This window comes from Artibeus jamaicensis, unplaced genomic scaffold (genome assembly GCF_021234435.1).
Source record: "Artibeus jamaicensis isolate MK-2021 breed Jamaican fruit bat unplaced genomic scaffold, CSHL_Jam_final contig_465, whole genome shotgun sequence".
NCBI classification, from domain to species: Eukaryota; Metazoa; Chordata; class Mammalia; order Chiroptera; family Phyllostomidae; genus Artibeus; species Artibeus jamaicensis.
The window spans coordinates 40001743-40016429 of record NW_026521843.1 but is presented as its reverse complement, the minus strand read 5'-3'; the positions used below and the strand labels follow the sequence as shown (position 1 = coordinate 40016429).

At 42.4% G+C, this 14687-nt stretch overlaps 1 protein-coding gene across 13 annotated transcripts in view; it reads left to right on the top strand.

The window, feature by feature from the left end:
• BCL11A (BCL11 transcription factor A) overlaps positions 1 to 12263 on the top strand; it is a 95674-nt gene extending 83411 nt beyond the window's left edge. For 4 of the 13 annotated variants that reach the window (XM_037143454.2, XM_053667016.1, XM_053667015.1 and 1 more), the window contains one exon: positions 1742 to 7335. In XM_037143454.2, coding sequence (XP_036999349.1) covers positions 1742 to 3762 — 2021 coding nt within the window. In that variant the 3' untranslated portion in view covers positions 3763 to 7335. Of the gene's footprint in view, positions 1 to 1741; positions 7337 to 11475 lie in introns of those variants that run through there. The other 9 variants (XM_037143455.2, XM_037143453.2, XM_053667017.1 and 6 more) reach the window with 5 other exon arrangements.
• Positions 12264 to 14687: the final 2424 nt, after the last annotated feature.

Below are 14687 nucleotides of genomic sequence, written 5' to 3'. Positions count from 1 at the left end.
TGTTTAAAACCTAATTTTGGTATCTTATCATCTAATCTTGTTAAAGAGATTTACCCAGGAGTGGGATACATTGAGTGAGATTATAAATGCATTGTAAAGTAAATTACAAGGTCAGGGCAGGGAGTCCATTATTCAGACAAGCGCTTGAGTGAGGCTGGCTTGTTTTGGAATATGAGTGTTTGGGGCTGAGAAGACACGCTGCTAGCTTTTCTTTCGGACTCACTAAATGGAGGGATCATGATTGAGTTAATTCCTCATTCCCACTCTAGCTCCTGGTGAATTTTTTTCCTTTTAAAAGAAGTTACTACCCAAGGCTTTCAGGAACTTTTCTGGCCCCTCTTTTAAGAGAGGGGCTAAAGTTTATTTCTCATCTGTGTTCTATATACTATCTTTTTGGGAATCCCTGGGAAGTTGTCTATTTTCTTCCTCCTGCCCTTTGGCCACCAACAGTTGCGCCCTCTTTAATGCCGCAGTTGACTGGTAAACTGTTAGTTACTCCCTTGGCGTATATATGATTTTTTTAATTTAGCTATCTCCAAATATGAATGATTGTGAAGTCAAGCTGGCCCCTCTTTGCCGAAGTGGCATTTACCACTCTCGGGTTCTTTTCAACGAGAGAGAAATAATGTGACTTAAGCAGGGCCCCTCTCCAGACGGCTTGGCTACTAGCCAAAGAGTTGACTAGCTGAACTGTATCTTTCTGTTTCTTTCTCAACTGGAGCTGAGGCGCAGCCGAGGGTGCAGGATGTTGTATAGTTTGGATCATGTTGTTAGCCTCTCAAAATAATGAGGAGGAGGATAGTGTGGCATTTCTCAGCCCGCGGCCGGTCACGGCGCTGGCTGCTCTAATTTAGTCCTTAAGCTAGGATGCGGTGTTGGCCTAAGTTGGCACCAGCCTCTCCTCCTAACTCTAGGCTTGCGTTTGTTTGGGGGTAACTTCTAAAGATTTGACATGGACAGTTGGTTAAATCTGAATTAAATTTCTTTTGAGATTTTTCACAACATCCCTTGAGATAAAAATGGGAGTCCTTGTCGGGCATTGTGGAACTAGAATTGGGACTCATTGACCCTCACACAGGCCGGGATGTGAGAATGTTGATAGTTTCTCTCCCATGGAATTAGTTTTTGAGTGCCTTCTCATTTTTAACAATATCAACAATTAATGTGTTTCAGGCTAAGATGAAAAGCATCTCTGGGGCCATAGACCATTGTAATGAGTTGACCTGCTCTTTTTTGATATCTCTGTGAAAGGATTGCCTATTTGGAAAGTTCACCTGCCACCCCGGGGGGGAGTAGAATAATGGGATTTAGGGAGCAGGAAAATTTCCCTTACGTCTCCTTGTCCAAGTCTCTTACTTAGATGAGAAAATGGAGGCACAGATAGGAAATGGCTTCCCCAACGAAAGCTGGTGGAAGGCTGGAAAGTTCAGGAGATGTTTGCTGAGGTCCCTAGACTGTAGGGAATATCATCCTCAAGCTCAAATTGGTCTAGATTTTCCTGCTTTGGAGACTGGATTTAAAATTCTTAGAACTCAGTTAAGTGGCAGGAAGACTGATTGGACAAATATTTATTGGGTGCCAACTACTGGATGTGCCAGGCACAAGGGATAGGTCAGGAAGGGCTTGGGCCTTGGGGCTGAGGGCTGGGGGCAGGGCAGGCTGGAGGCAGAACATAAATAAGCAATTGCTGATGCCCTCCTCGGTGATTAAACATTGATGTTGGTGTTGTATTGTTTTGCAGGTAAAGATGAGCCCAGCAGCTACACATGTACAACTTGCAAACAGCCATTCACCAGTGCATGGTTTCTCTTGCAACACGCACAGAACACTCATGGATTAAGAATCTACTTAGAAAGCGAACATGGAAGCCCCCTGACCCCGCGGGTTGGTATCCCTTCAGGACTAGGTGCAGAATGTCCTTCCCAGCCACCTCTCCATGGGATCCATATTGCAGACAATAACCCCTTTAACCTGCTAAGGATACCAGGATCAGTATCCAGAGAGGCTTCCGGCCTGGCAGAAGGGCGCTTTCCACCCACTCCCCCCCTGTTTAGTCCACCACCAAGACATCACTTGGACCCCCACCGCATAGAGCGCCTGGGGGCGGAAGAGATGGCCCTGGCCACCCATCACCCGAGTGCCTTTGACAGGGTACTGCGGTTGAACCCAATGGCTATGGAGCCTCCCGCCATGGATTTCTCTAGGAGACTTAGAGAGCTGGCAGGGAACACGTCTAGCCCACCGCTGTCCCCAGGCCGGCCCAGCCCTATGCAAAGGTTACTGCAACCATTCCAGCCAGGTAGCAAGCCGCCCTTCCTGGCGACGCCCCCCCTCCCTCCTCTGCAATCCGCCCCTCCTCCCTCCCAGCCCCCGGTCAAGTCCAAGTCATGCGAGTTCTGCGGCAAGACGTTCAAATTTCAGAGCAACCTGGTGGTGCACCGGCGCAGCCACACGGGTGAGAAGCCCTACAAGTGCAACCTGTGCGACCACGCGTGCACGCAGGCCAGCAAGCTGAAGCGCCACATGAAGACGCACATGCACAAGTCATCCCCCATGACCGTCAAGTCTGACGATGGCCTCTCCACCGCCAGCTCCCCGGAACCCGGCACCAGCGACCTGGTGGGCAGCGCCAGCAGCGCGCTCAAGTCCGTGGTGGCCAAGTTCAAGAGCGAGAACGATCCGAACCTGATCCCAGAGAACGGGGACGAGGAGGAAGAGGAGGACGACGAGGAAGAGGAAGAAGAGGAGGAAGAGGAGGAGGAGGAGCTGACAGAGAGTGAGAGGGTGGACTACGGCTTCGGGCTGAGCCTGGAGGCGGCACGCCACCACGAGAACAGCTCGCGGGGCGCCGTGGTGGGCGTGGGCGATGAGGGCCGTGCCCTGCCCGATGTCATGCAGGGCATGGTGCTCAGTTCCATGCAGCATTTCAGCGAGGCCTTCCACCAGGTCCTGGGCGAGAAGCATAAGCGCGGCCACCTGGCCGAGGCTGAGGGCCACAGGGACACTTGTGATGAAGACTCGGTGGCCGGCGAGTCGGACCGCATAGACGATGGCACTGTTAACGGCCGTGGCTGCTCCCCGGGCGAATCGGCCTCTGGGGGCCTGTCCAAAAAGCTGCTACTGGGCAGCCCTAGCTCACTGAGCCCCTTCTCCAAGCGCATCAAGCTCGAGAAGGAGTTCGATCTGCCCCCAGCCGCGATGCCCAACACTGAGAATGTGTACTCGCAGTGGCTTGCCGGCTACGCGGCCTCCAGGCAACTCAAAGATCCCTTCCTTAGCTTCGGAGACTCCAGACAATCGCCTTTCGCCTCCTCGTCGGAGCATTCCTCGGAGAACGGGAGCTTGCGCTTCTCCACACCGCCCGGGGAGCTGGACGGAGGGATCTCGGGGCGCAGCGGCACGGGAAGTGGAGGGAGCACGCCCCATATTAGTGGTCCGGGCCCGGGCAGGCCCAGCTCAAAAGAGGGCAGACGCAGCGACACTTGTGAGTACTGTGGGAAAGTCTTCAAGAACTGTAGCAATCTCACTGTCCACAGGAGAAGCCACACGGGCGAAAGGCCTTATAAATGCGAGCTGTGCAACTATGCCTGTGCCCAGAGTAGCAAGCTCACCAGGCACATGAAAACGCATGGCCAGGTGGGGAAGGACGTTTACAAATGTGAAATTTGTAAGATGCCTTTTAGCGTGTACAGTACCCTGGAGAAACACATGAAAAAATGGCACAGTGATCGAGTGTTGAATAATGATATAAAAACTGAATAGAGGTATATTAATACCCCTCCCTCACTCCCACCTGACACCTCCTTTTTCACCACCCCTCTTCCCCATTGCCTCCAGCCCCACTCCTGGTAGGATTTTTTTCTAGTCCCATGTGATTTAAACAAACAAACAAACAAACAAACAAGTAACGGAAGCTAAGAATATGAGAGTGCTTGTCACCAGCACACCTGTTTTTTCTTTTTCTTTTTCTTTTTTCTTTTTCTTTTTTTCCTTTATGTTCTCACCGTTTGAATGCATGATCTGTATGGGGCAATACTATTGCATTTTACGCAAACTTTGAGCCTTTTCTCTTGTGCAATAATTTACATGTTGTGTATGTTTTTTTTTTTAAACTTAGACAGCATGTATGGTATGTTATGGCTATTTTAAATTGTCCCCAATTCGTTGTTGGGCAAAAATGTTGCTGTTTCCAGTTTCGTTCTGAGAGAAAAAGAGAGAGAGAGAGAAAAAGACCATGCTGCATACATTCTGTAATACATATCATGTACAGTTTTATTTTATAACGTGAGGAGGAAAAACAAGTCTTTGGATTAACCCTCTATAGACAGAATAGGTAGTACTGAATGAAAATCTCTATGAGCTAAATGTCTGTCTCTAAAGGGTTAAAATGTATTAATTGGAGAGAAAAAAAGGCCTTGAATTGACAAATTAATAGAAAAACAAAACAAGTGTATTCTATCATTTGGTTTTAAAATGAGTGCCTTGGATCTATTAAAACCATGTTGATGGTTCTTTCTACTTGTTATAAACTTGTAGCTTAATTCAGCGTTGGGTAAGGTAATAAACCTTAGGACCTATCGTATAATTCTATATTGTATTTCTCACAACAATGGCTACCTAAAATATGACCCATTATGTCCTAGTTAATCATCATTCCCCCTTTAGTTTAAGCTTCTAAGCAAAACTGATTATACCAGTATAAAAGCTGTTTTGCTCCTGGTGAGAGCTTAAAAGAAATGGGCTGTTTTGCCCCAAGTTTTTTGTTTTTGCTTTTTAAAAAAAATGATGATTACATTGAATGTGCAACGTGCAAAAGCCCTGGAACGTGATTAAATACATGAGGAAGGAATTCATTTCATGAAGATACTTGTTTTAAATAATGTCTTTTAAAAAAAATTCTGGCACCAGAAGAAATAGATCCAGATCCACTTGGTTGTCAAAGGGACAATCAGAGGATCAACTTCAAGACCTCGTATAGCATATTAAAAAGGAGAGGCTGACAATAGGCTTGACAGAGGGTAACAGAGGAAAAAAAATAAGTGATTTTATTAGCACAACATAGTACTATTTGCCATTTTAAACTAGAACAGGTGTATAAGCTAATATTGATACAATGATGATTAACTATGAATTCTTAAGACGCATTGAAATGTGACATTCTTAAAAAAAGAAGAGAAAGAATTTTAAGAGTAGCAGTATATATGTCTGTGCTCCCTAAAAGTTGTACTTCATTTCTTTTTCATACACTGTGTGCTATTTGTGTTAACATGGAAGAGAATTCATTGTCTTTATTTTATTTTTTAAATTTTTTCTTTTTATTAAGCTAGCATCTGCCCCAGTTGGTGTTCAAATAGCACTTGACTCTGCCTGTAATATCTGTATCTTTTCTCTAATCAGAGATACAGAGGTTGAGTATAAAATAAACCTGCTCAGATAGGACAATTAAGTGCACTGTACAATTTTCCCAGTTTACAGGTCTATACTTAAGGGAAAAGTTGCAAGAATGCTGAAAAAAAAATTGAACACAATCTCATTGATGAGCATTTAAAAAAAAACTAAAAAAAAAAAAAAAAAACTTTGCCAGCCATTTACTTGACTAATGAGCTTACTTACTTGGACTCAACATTGCAAGCGCTGTGAATGGAAAACAGAATACACTTAACATAGAAATGAATGATTGCTTTCGCTTCTACAGTGCAAGGATTTTTTTGTACAAAACTTTTTTAAATATAAATGTTAAGAAAAAATTTTTTTAAAAAACACTTCATTATGTTTAGGGGGGAACTGCATTTTAGGGTTCTATTGTCTTGGTGGTGTTACAAGACTTGTTATCCATTTAAAAATGGTAGTGGAAATTCTATGCCTTGGATACACACCGCTCTTCAGGTTGTAAAAAAAAAACATACATTGGGGAAAGGTTTAAGATTATATAGTACTTAAATATAGGAAAATGCACACTCATGTTGATTCCTATGCTAAAACACATTTATGGTCTTTTTTCTGTATTTCTAGAATGGTATTTGAATTAAATGTTCATCTAGTGTTAGGCACTATAGTATTTATATTGAAGCTTGTATTTTTAACTGTTGCTTGTTCTCTTAAAAGGTATCAATGTACCTTTTTTGGTAGTGGAAAAAAAAAAGACAGGCTGCCACAGTATATTTTTTTAATTTGGCAGGATAATATAGTGCAAATTATTTGTATGCTTCAAAAAAAAGAGAGAGAAACAAAAAAGTGTGACATTGTACAAATGAGAAGCCATATAATGGCGGTTTTGGGGGAGCCTGCTAGAATGTCACACGGATGGCTGTCATGGGGTTGTACATATCCTTTTTTGTTCCTTTTTCCTGCTGCCATACTGTATGCAGTACTGCAAGCGAATAACGTTGGTTTGTTATGTAGTGTGCTTTTGGTCCCTTTCCTTCTATCACCCTTACATTCCAGCATCTTACCTTCATATGCAGTAAAAGAAAGAAAGAAAAAAAATTAAAAAAAAACCCACAATGTTTTGCAGTTTTTTTCATTGCCAAAAACTAAATGGTGCTTTATATTTAGATTGGAAAGAATTTCATATGCAAAGCATATTAAAGAGAAAGCCCGCTTTAGTCAATACTTTTTTGTAAATGGCAATGCAGAATATTTTGTTATTGGCCTTTTCTATTCCTGTAATGAAAGCTGTTTGTCGTAACTTGAAATTTTATCTTTTACTATGGGAGTCACTATTTATTATTGCTTATGTGCCCTGTTCAAAACAGAGGCACTTAATTTGATCTTTTATTTTTCTTTGTTTTTATTTTTTTTATTTGGATGACCAAAGGTCATTACAACCTGGCTTTTTATTGTATTTGTTTCTGGTCTTTGTTAAGTTCTATTGGAAAAACCACTGTCTGTGTTTTTTTTGGCAGTTGTCTGCATTAACCTGTTCATACACCCATTTTGTCCCTTTATTGAAAAAAATAAAAAAATTAAAGTACACGATGTAAGCTTCTTGTGTCCTCATTTGACACACTCTGTAAATTACTTTCAAGCAAGTAACAGGTTTTTAAGAGAAGGCCAGTCAGTCTTTTTCAGGAATATCGCTATGGGCATTTTGATGTATGCATTATACCCTAAAGGAACATAAAGTACTTACTATATATTAAAAAATATATATCTCAAATCATGCAAGTAGTTTTTAGACTTTATAGTTCTAGAATAATTTTCAATCTGATGTTAAAAACGTTCCCTCCATCTCTTAGCAGTAATCCATTCAGATATAAATGAAAAACTTAGTGGTAATAGCATCTTAAGCTTTTATTTCCTTTGGATTTTTTGCTGTTCTTGTTGTGTAAAAGTTCTTCTCTATTCTAACATCCCCATCCTATCCTAGAGCATAATGTTAACAAGGTTTGTTCGTTTTTTTTTTGTTTTTTTTTTTAAAGAAATCAGCTTTTTCATTTCCATATAAGAGTCTTTTCTCATGTCAAAAATAAACACACCTCCCCAAACTAAAAATCCAGAAATGATGGCATCAGGTAAAAAAGAGAGAGAGAGAAAAGAAAGAAAGCGATAACTAGGAGTCTAGCTAGATGTGGCCACACCTGTGGAATTGGCCACTGATTTCTGAGATGTGTGGTGGTTTGCCTTGTGACTCGGACATGCTAGGGACCCTAGACAGGACAGATCGTTTAAGTGTTTTTATAGGGTCTTCTTGGCAGATAGCAAATGAAGGTGGGAATATCCCTTCAATTAATTATCTTTTGGCCAATCAACAGATTTATGAGATGAATCATCATCTTTGAAAAGCAAGTTAGGTCTATTTTCAACAGCCCTCCTCAGAAGTCTGTGTGTCAGTTTAACAAATACTGCATGTTGCAGCATCTCTTTGCTTTATTATAACACATACCTCTGTGATCCTGTCTCCCCGTCCCCAGTGTAGACGAATGGATACAACACTGTTTTTATTCTTGTAAAAACCAAAACAAAAGCTGTTCTGTTGTCTTCCTGTGGTAGCTTTTTTTGTTGTTGTTGCTCAGTTCTTACGCCCTGGTGCCTGTGAGGTGGCCTTTTTATAAAGCCTTTTATCTGAGGCAAGAATAGCTTTATCTTTCTAAAATAAAGAGAATCTAGTAGGCTTAATTTTTTTAAAGCTCATTTGGGTGGGAAGCAGAGAGGAATCTGGTAAGAGGGGTCTTGGGAGAGCTGGGATGGGATGGGTTGGGGCAGGGGAGGTAACTTGGAGAGCTTGATAATTGGAAGTAAACTGAGGGGAGCAGTATGTGTTTTAGATTAGGTTACTTTACAACTGAATCCAGAATGCTGGTTAAGACGGATAGAGATATTCCTCAGGGCCAGGCCCATTTTAGACATGGTGACTTCTGCTCCACTATATTAAATGTCTTTAAAATCACCGTGTGTCCCTATCACTCTTTTAAGAGCTCGCATGCAGCTGCGCGTGTTGTATATACAGTATTCATATTAATTTCCCAGTATATGATGCTTTTAGTGTAATTAGGTTTTTTTCATCCTGACAGAATTAATGGTAGATACTGTATACTTATATGTTCACATTTCTTAAATCAAATGGCAAATAGGGAGGGGTGCAAACATTTGGTAATAAATCAAAGATTATGTTTGATTTACATCATCCCAAAGTTAAATAAATTTATTGGGAGACAGATTCTTCAGGGTACTTAGTCTTCTGGCTTATTGAAGCCTTCTTATAAAATATTATTTCTGAAGCTGAGGGAACAATGGAAGCATGAAAACCTAGACAACAAGAATATAACTTATAGATGACATCTTGCATCCAGAATCCTAGAATTAAAAATATTAATGTAAAATAACAAAAATCACTTTCAACAGTGGGATGAATTCATGATATCCCTTTAAAATGAGAAAATGCTAAGAACATTAACATTTCTCAAAATTTTCAAATAAACTTCTATGACTTTCCTGATGTGTTGATGCAATGTTCTCCCCATTCCTGAACTGCCACTTATCAAAATGTTCCTTTTCATCTTCACTTTGAGAACAACTTAAACAGGAATACAGCAAATGCTATTTCTCACAGACTTGCAGAAACTCTCCCAATGCAAGGACTGCCTCCACCCGGAGACCATTTACTGTCTGTCTGTTTAGGACCTGCGGGACTGACGAACACGTGTTAAAGGTTGCTAAGAAGTGAGGTGGTCGCTGGGTTCTTCATTTGTGCCAGCAATGGCAGGAAGTGTGAAGTAGTTGAGTTTTCCCCAGGGCATTCTGTGACAGCACTGTTTATTTAAATACCATTTTTGTATATGTAATAAGTACCTACTGTATATGTGCATAATACTTGAGGTGAGAATTTGAAAGGAAGTGGCGGTAAGGGTTAGATATCATTTCATTTGGAGAAACAAGGAAATGAGGTGGTTTATTCACAGACACTCAAAGTTTCTTAAAAGGTCCTGGGGTATTGCAAGCCTTTCTGAAAATGATCAGAGAGGCCTCAGGCCCCATTCTGTCCTTTTTCAAACACTTTACTTCGAGAGTGTGAGGGAGGAAATACAGTATTTCCTTGTCTTTCAATCTCTTTCCCCCACTCCACACACACACAAAAGTGATTTCTTAGGACTGTGTTGTAATCGTGTCTTCATGATGATTCTGTTGCTCCATTGTCCCGGGCCTGGTGTGTTCAAGAATGTACCCATCCCATTCTCTCTCTTTTTTTTTTTTCAGACAACTTCCCATTTAGAAAAGAAAAATGCTGGGAATTTTGCTGGTATGAGGATGGGATTGGCAGTGTTCTTCAAACCTGGTTGGAGAAATGTGTTTTAAAAAGACTGTTAACTTGCAAAGGGCATGAGCCACTTAGCAAACTTTCCTAAGTGTCTCCTAGGACCCTGCAGCTCTCCCAATTAAGAATAAATTAGCTCACTTGTAGAGAAATGGACATGAGAACACGTAGGCAGAGTTGGGGTTCCATATGTTTATTCCAGGGCTGCTACAGCTACAAGTTGTAGACGTGAATTGTTGGGGCACACGTTGTGTGCTGTCGTCTCATTATCCCATTAGCGCCTTGTTTCATTTGGTAAAACGTGGCCAGTGGACCAGCCTTTAGGGGGATGGGCCTGTTTCTCTCTCTCTCTCTGTTTCCCAGTGTCATCTATGGTCATAGGATGCGATTCATTCTCCCTTTTGAATGGGGAAGGAGACCAGTGTAGTGCACATGGGTCATTGTGCTCAAAACTGAAACTCGGCTGAACACGACTTGATGGCTGAAACGAATACTGGTTTTCCTTTCTGTAAAATGGCAAAGACTACTTAAAGGGAGTATATATCAGGTCTTTACGAGACAGCAGAAAAGGCAATGTAAGTGATTTCTCCAAAGTCTATCCTTTAAATCAGGACCCCCCCAAACCCACAGGGAGCTGTGCTTTTAAATAATGGTGAACGTGGTACATGCCCATGCTATGCTTTGTTTGTTAGACTTTTCAATGTTGGTAGCAGGTCTCACAAAGGGATTTGATGGGGTATCAGCTAACGGGGCCTCAACGACAATGGCCTAGGACTGGACTGGGAACGGGATTCCCAGAGCCCACCTGGACACAGCAGGCCCCTCAGCCCAGGTCTCCACTGCTCAGGGGGGGATTCCTGAGAGCAGCTGAGCTCCAGACCCTGGGCCTCCTGCGGAGCCAAGTCAGGGGAGAGGAGGCCCCAGGCCCCTGCTTCAGGTCACCATGGCAACGAGGCCTGGAATGCCACAGTGGTAGCCCTCTTCCTCGGCACATCCGGACTCCCAGTTCTGCTGCTTCAAGTCAATGTACACACAGCAAGGGTGGAGCCCCGGAGGAAAATAACCACTCCCTTCTTCCCTTCACCATTGCCTTTCCCCTTACAAAAGAGAGAAAAAGAAAAAAAAAGAAAAGAAAACTGCATGTTTGAAAGAGACTGCAGGCAGTTTTTGGTGCAATTTGGGAGCAACTATTTTGGGTTCTGGTTTTCCTCTTCAGGGATTTGTTCGCCTCTTGTAAATCGTTGGCTGCTTTGACGTTGAACTTGATGACATTTCATGTTTTCGTTGTGCTGCTTTTACATCAATTTTGATTTTTTGTTTCTTTATAATTTTATTATTATTTTAAGGAAACGTTCCCCTTCCCTCCTCCCTCCCCTGTTCTCCTCAACCAAAGGACTGTTTCCTACTCAAGTTTTCTCAGTCATAAGGGAAAGTGTTTCCTTCCAGGTGTGTCCCAAGTTTATTAGGACTATCATATGATCGGGTAGAGGGCCTGGGTCCTTTGGGGGAAGGCAGGGAGGGAGCTCCTGGGAAAGGCACTCGGAGGTCAGATATTTGGGGGGGAGGGTAAGTTTGAATTCATGTTTAAGATGCCAGTGGCTCAACCTGTGGTTGATTTAAGTTATAATTGTGAAAAGCTAGTTAGAGAACAGAAAATCACTGGGCCAAGTCACACCTGTACTTTTTTTTCCCCCTTTCCTCTGTCTCCGTTCTCTTTCTAGGTTCTTCACACACCCCCATTCGGCGTAGTACCCAGAGAGCTCAAGATGTGTGGCAGTTTTCGGATGGAAGCTCGAGAGCCCTTAAGTTCTGAGAAAATTTGAAGCCCCCAGGGGCGGGGTGGACGTGTGCCGCCCGGCCGACATCTGCGTGGTCTGTCGCCCTGCTAGTCTGTGATGTTTTCTGACAGTAGCCTCCAAGAAGCCGTGTGCGAAGACAGAGTCCTGCAGAGTCCTTCCTGCCTGGGCCTGCAGTGCCGTTTTATTTATATTTTTTAATAAAATGTAAAAACAAAAAAACAGACCCACATTGGAATAGTGAATCAGTCCCATAGAGAGGGCTCGTGGACCGCCGCTGTCCCGAGTGACGTCCTGGCCCTTTTGAAACCAGCCAACCTAATTGCCCGTATTGTGGAAATGAGCATGAGTCCCCGACCCCTTGTTTCTATACATTCTATGTTGTCTTTTAAAAAGTGTGCTTAACATTGACACAATAAATGTTGGAGCTTTAGGTGGTGTTTGCTTGTTCTTTAATTATTGATGCTTATAAGACAATGCAGTTGCTTATGACTTTGTATTTCTGTACCCATTTCCTGCAGACACCCATTGGGTGGGCCGGAGAGACAGATCTGAGGAATGGGTAGGAGGTGTAGGAGGGGAAATAGGTTATTGCTTATCAGATGGAATAAATTTTCAAGGAGAATCAAAATGCAAAACTTGGTAATAAATCATAGCAATATCATAATTCGTGTAGTAGTAGTATTGCTGTTTATTAATGCTGAAGTGTGGCTTTCCTAACTGTCTGACTGATAATTTGCATACCATTAAATAATGCATAATATGGCACGCTGAATTCTGTTTTTCAAATATATGCTTTTGGTGGCTACCATGCAGGACTTGAATTTGTCTTTTAATTTAGCTCAAGAAAGATAACATCACTGGGTTAGTGGTAAATCCCAAGGAAGGTGGTAAATGTCAGTAGTTGCTTATTAAATATTCTAGTTTTAGGTTTCCAAACCTTTGGCAAATATATCTTAATGCAGACAAACAAACAAACAAACAAACAAAATTTCAGGAAATTTGGAGCCGATTTTATAAGGGGGAAAATTGTAGGAGGAAAGAGGGTCAGACCAGAACATACTACTGTAATCAGAGTGACGCCCCGTTCCTTAGAAATAAATCAGTGACACAAAGAAGTTATGTTTACAGACAGGTGATCATTTTATCTGGCCTAGTTAATTTGCAAACAACTTTTTTCTCAAGTGGGTGTTTTCCATTGCTTAGAGATTCTGAAAACTAGAAACAATCTAGCATATTAAAATAGGTTTATAAATAATAAACCTGTGTATTGTAGATTTACACATTGGCTGTGCACATAAGTGGGGAAAATCATACCCACTCACCCTGTGGCTAGATTACCTAGCTTTGTGAGAAGATAAAATAATTGGCATCTGGATTCTCTCCTGCTTATTTATTCACCATAAACAATGACTCCTTCCAGTAGTGTGCTGCCTTATACTTTATATAGTGCTTTCATGTACATTATTTCATCTGATCCTCATTGGGACAGCTCACAGCTTCCACTTTAGGATGAAGAGAGCACGGCTTACCAAGGTTAAGGGCTTGCCCAAGGCCACGCCAGTGAGCTGAGGTGAAAAGCCTGGTGTTCTGGTCTCTAGTTCAGAGCTAATTCCACTGAACTCTGTAAATGATCAAAGGGAATGTCTCTCCTGTGTTAGCACACAAGCCCTAAGTGTGCAGGAGCACATGCATGTATGGCTGTCACGCACACACAGGTCAAGGATGTCCATTGGTACGGGCATGCAAAGTTGTCTCTTCCTGCTAACAGCTGTGTGTACTGCAAGAGGGATCTGGGAATAAGGGTGCCTTCTTGCCATCTTTCCCCAGTGGCTTTTCTATGACATAGAAATGCCCTGATTGACTAAGTGGCCTTCACGAGTTTTTTAGAGTTCCCCGAACCTAGGTAAGAGGGCATTTCCAGACAAGTTACTTCATGGAGAAATACTCCCCCGGACCCCTACTCTGCCTGTGTTGTTGAAACCTAAGACTGAAAGGGATTCTGTGATGACTTCCTCCCTGAACGTGCTAAGCTCCTTGCTGATAACTAGAGTGATGGGACTTTAAAAGGGAGGCCCTAATGAAACAATAAACATGGGCTTGGGGACAACTTCACCTTGGCAAATGCACTTGGTGTTCGCCACCCTTTCATTTCTGGTCCGTGTTTCCATTTCCCCCTCTTATTTCTTCTCAGAGTCAGTTTGTAAATAAGTGGGTATTTCTAGAAGTGGGATTTTAGGGGGGTGGGAATGGGGGAGGGGAGAGAGAGAGGGTAGAGGATATCTTTTTTCTTCTTTGTCTTTTGTAGAAAAAATATCTGTCATTTTTTTTGAAGGACCATCTCTCCCCCCATACCCTTTTTAGTTGAAAGAAAATAAAGATTCATTTGTGAAATTCGTATGAAATGATGGTGGTATCCTAGGGCTAGAGCTTTTGAAAACCCACACGGGAATGATGACCACTGAAGACATCTTCCTGTGTGACATGTCAAGGTCATGGGTATCTGTGAATGGTGGAAGTAGCAGAAGGGACTGACAAATCTCGTTGGGGTTCTCACTGTGCCCTCTCCTGAGCCTGGAACTTCCACTGTAGAGATTAATTGTTTGCCTAGCGTGCACCAAGCACAGATTGGAGGACACAGTCTCGGGTGCTTGAGAGGGTGGGACAAAATGCAGGGTATTGCTCTTACCCCACCAAGCCTGAACTATGAACATTAATTTTGTGGTCTGTCCAGATTGTCCCACTAAATGCAAAGGTCTATTAGACTTCTGCAGTGCCCAGCACTCGGCCTTTTGAATATAAATGATTGCACCAAAAACTGTCAGTCATTTAAGAAAAATTTTAGGCAAGGGGAGCAAACTTGGATTTTACTGAGGCCCAATTGAGTGGCCCCAATCTTGGCAGAATGTTTCCTGGTCACTTTTGCTTAGAGTTTTCAAGAGCATTTATATTAGAGCCAAGCTTTTGAAGGGGTGAGGAATATCAAGTTTTGTGTGTACTGACGTGATTTTTGTTTGTTTGTTTTGAGGCCTAGATAGTGAGGTTAATGTTGAAGAAGATGATTATGAACATTAACATAACACATTTTTCTCAGTGTTAATGTTTACTACTGTCAAGAATTCTTAATTTACAGATCA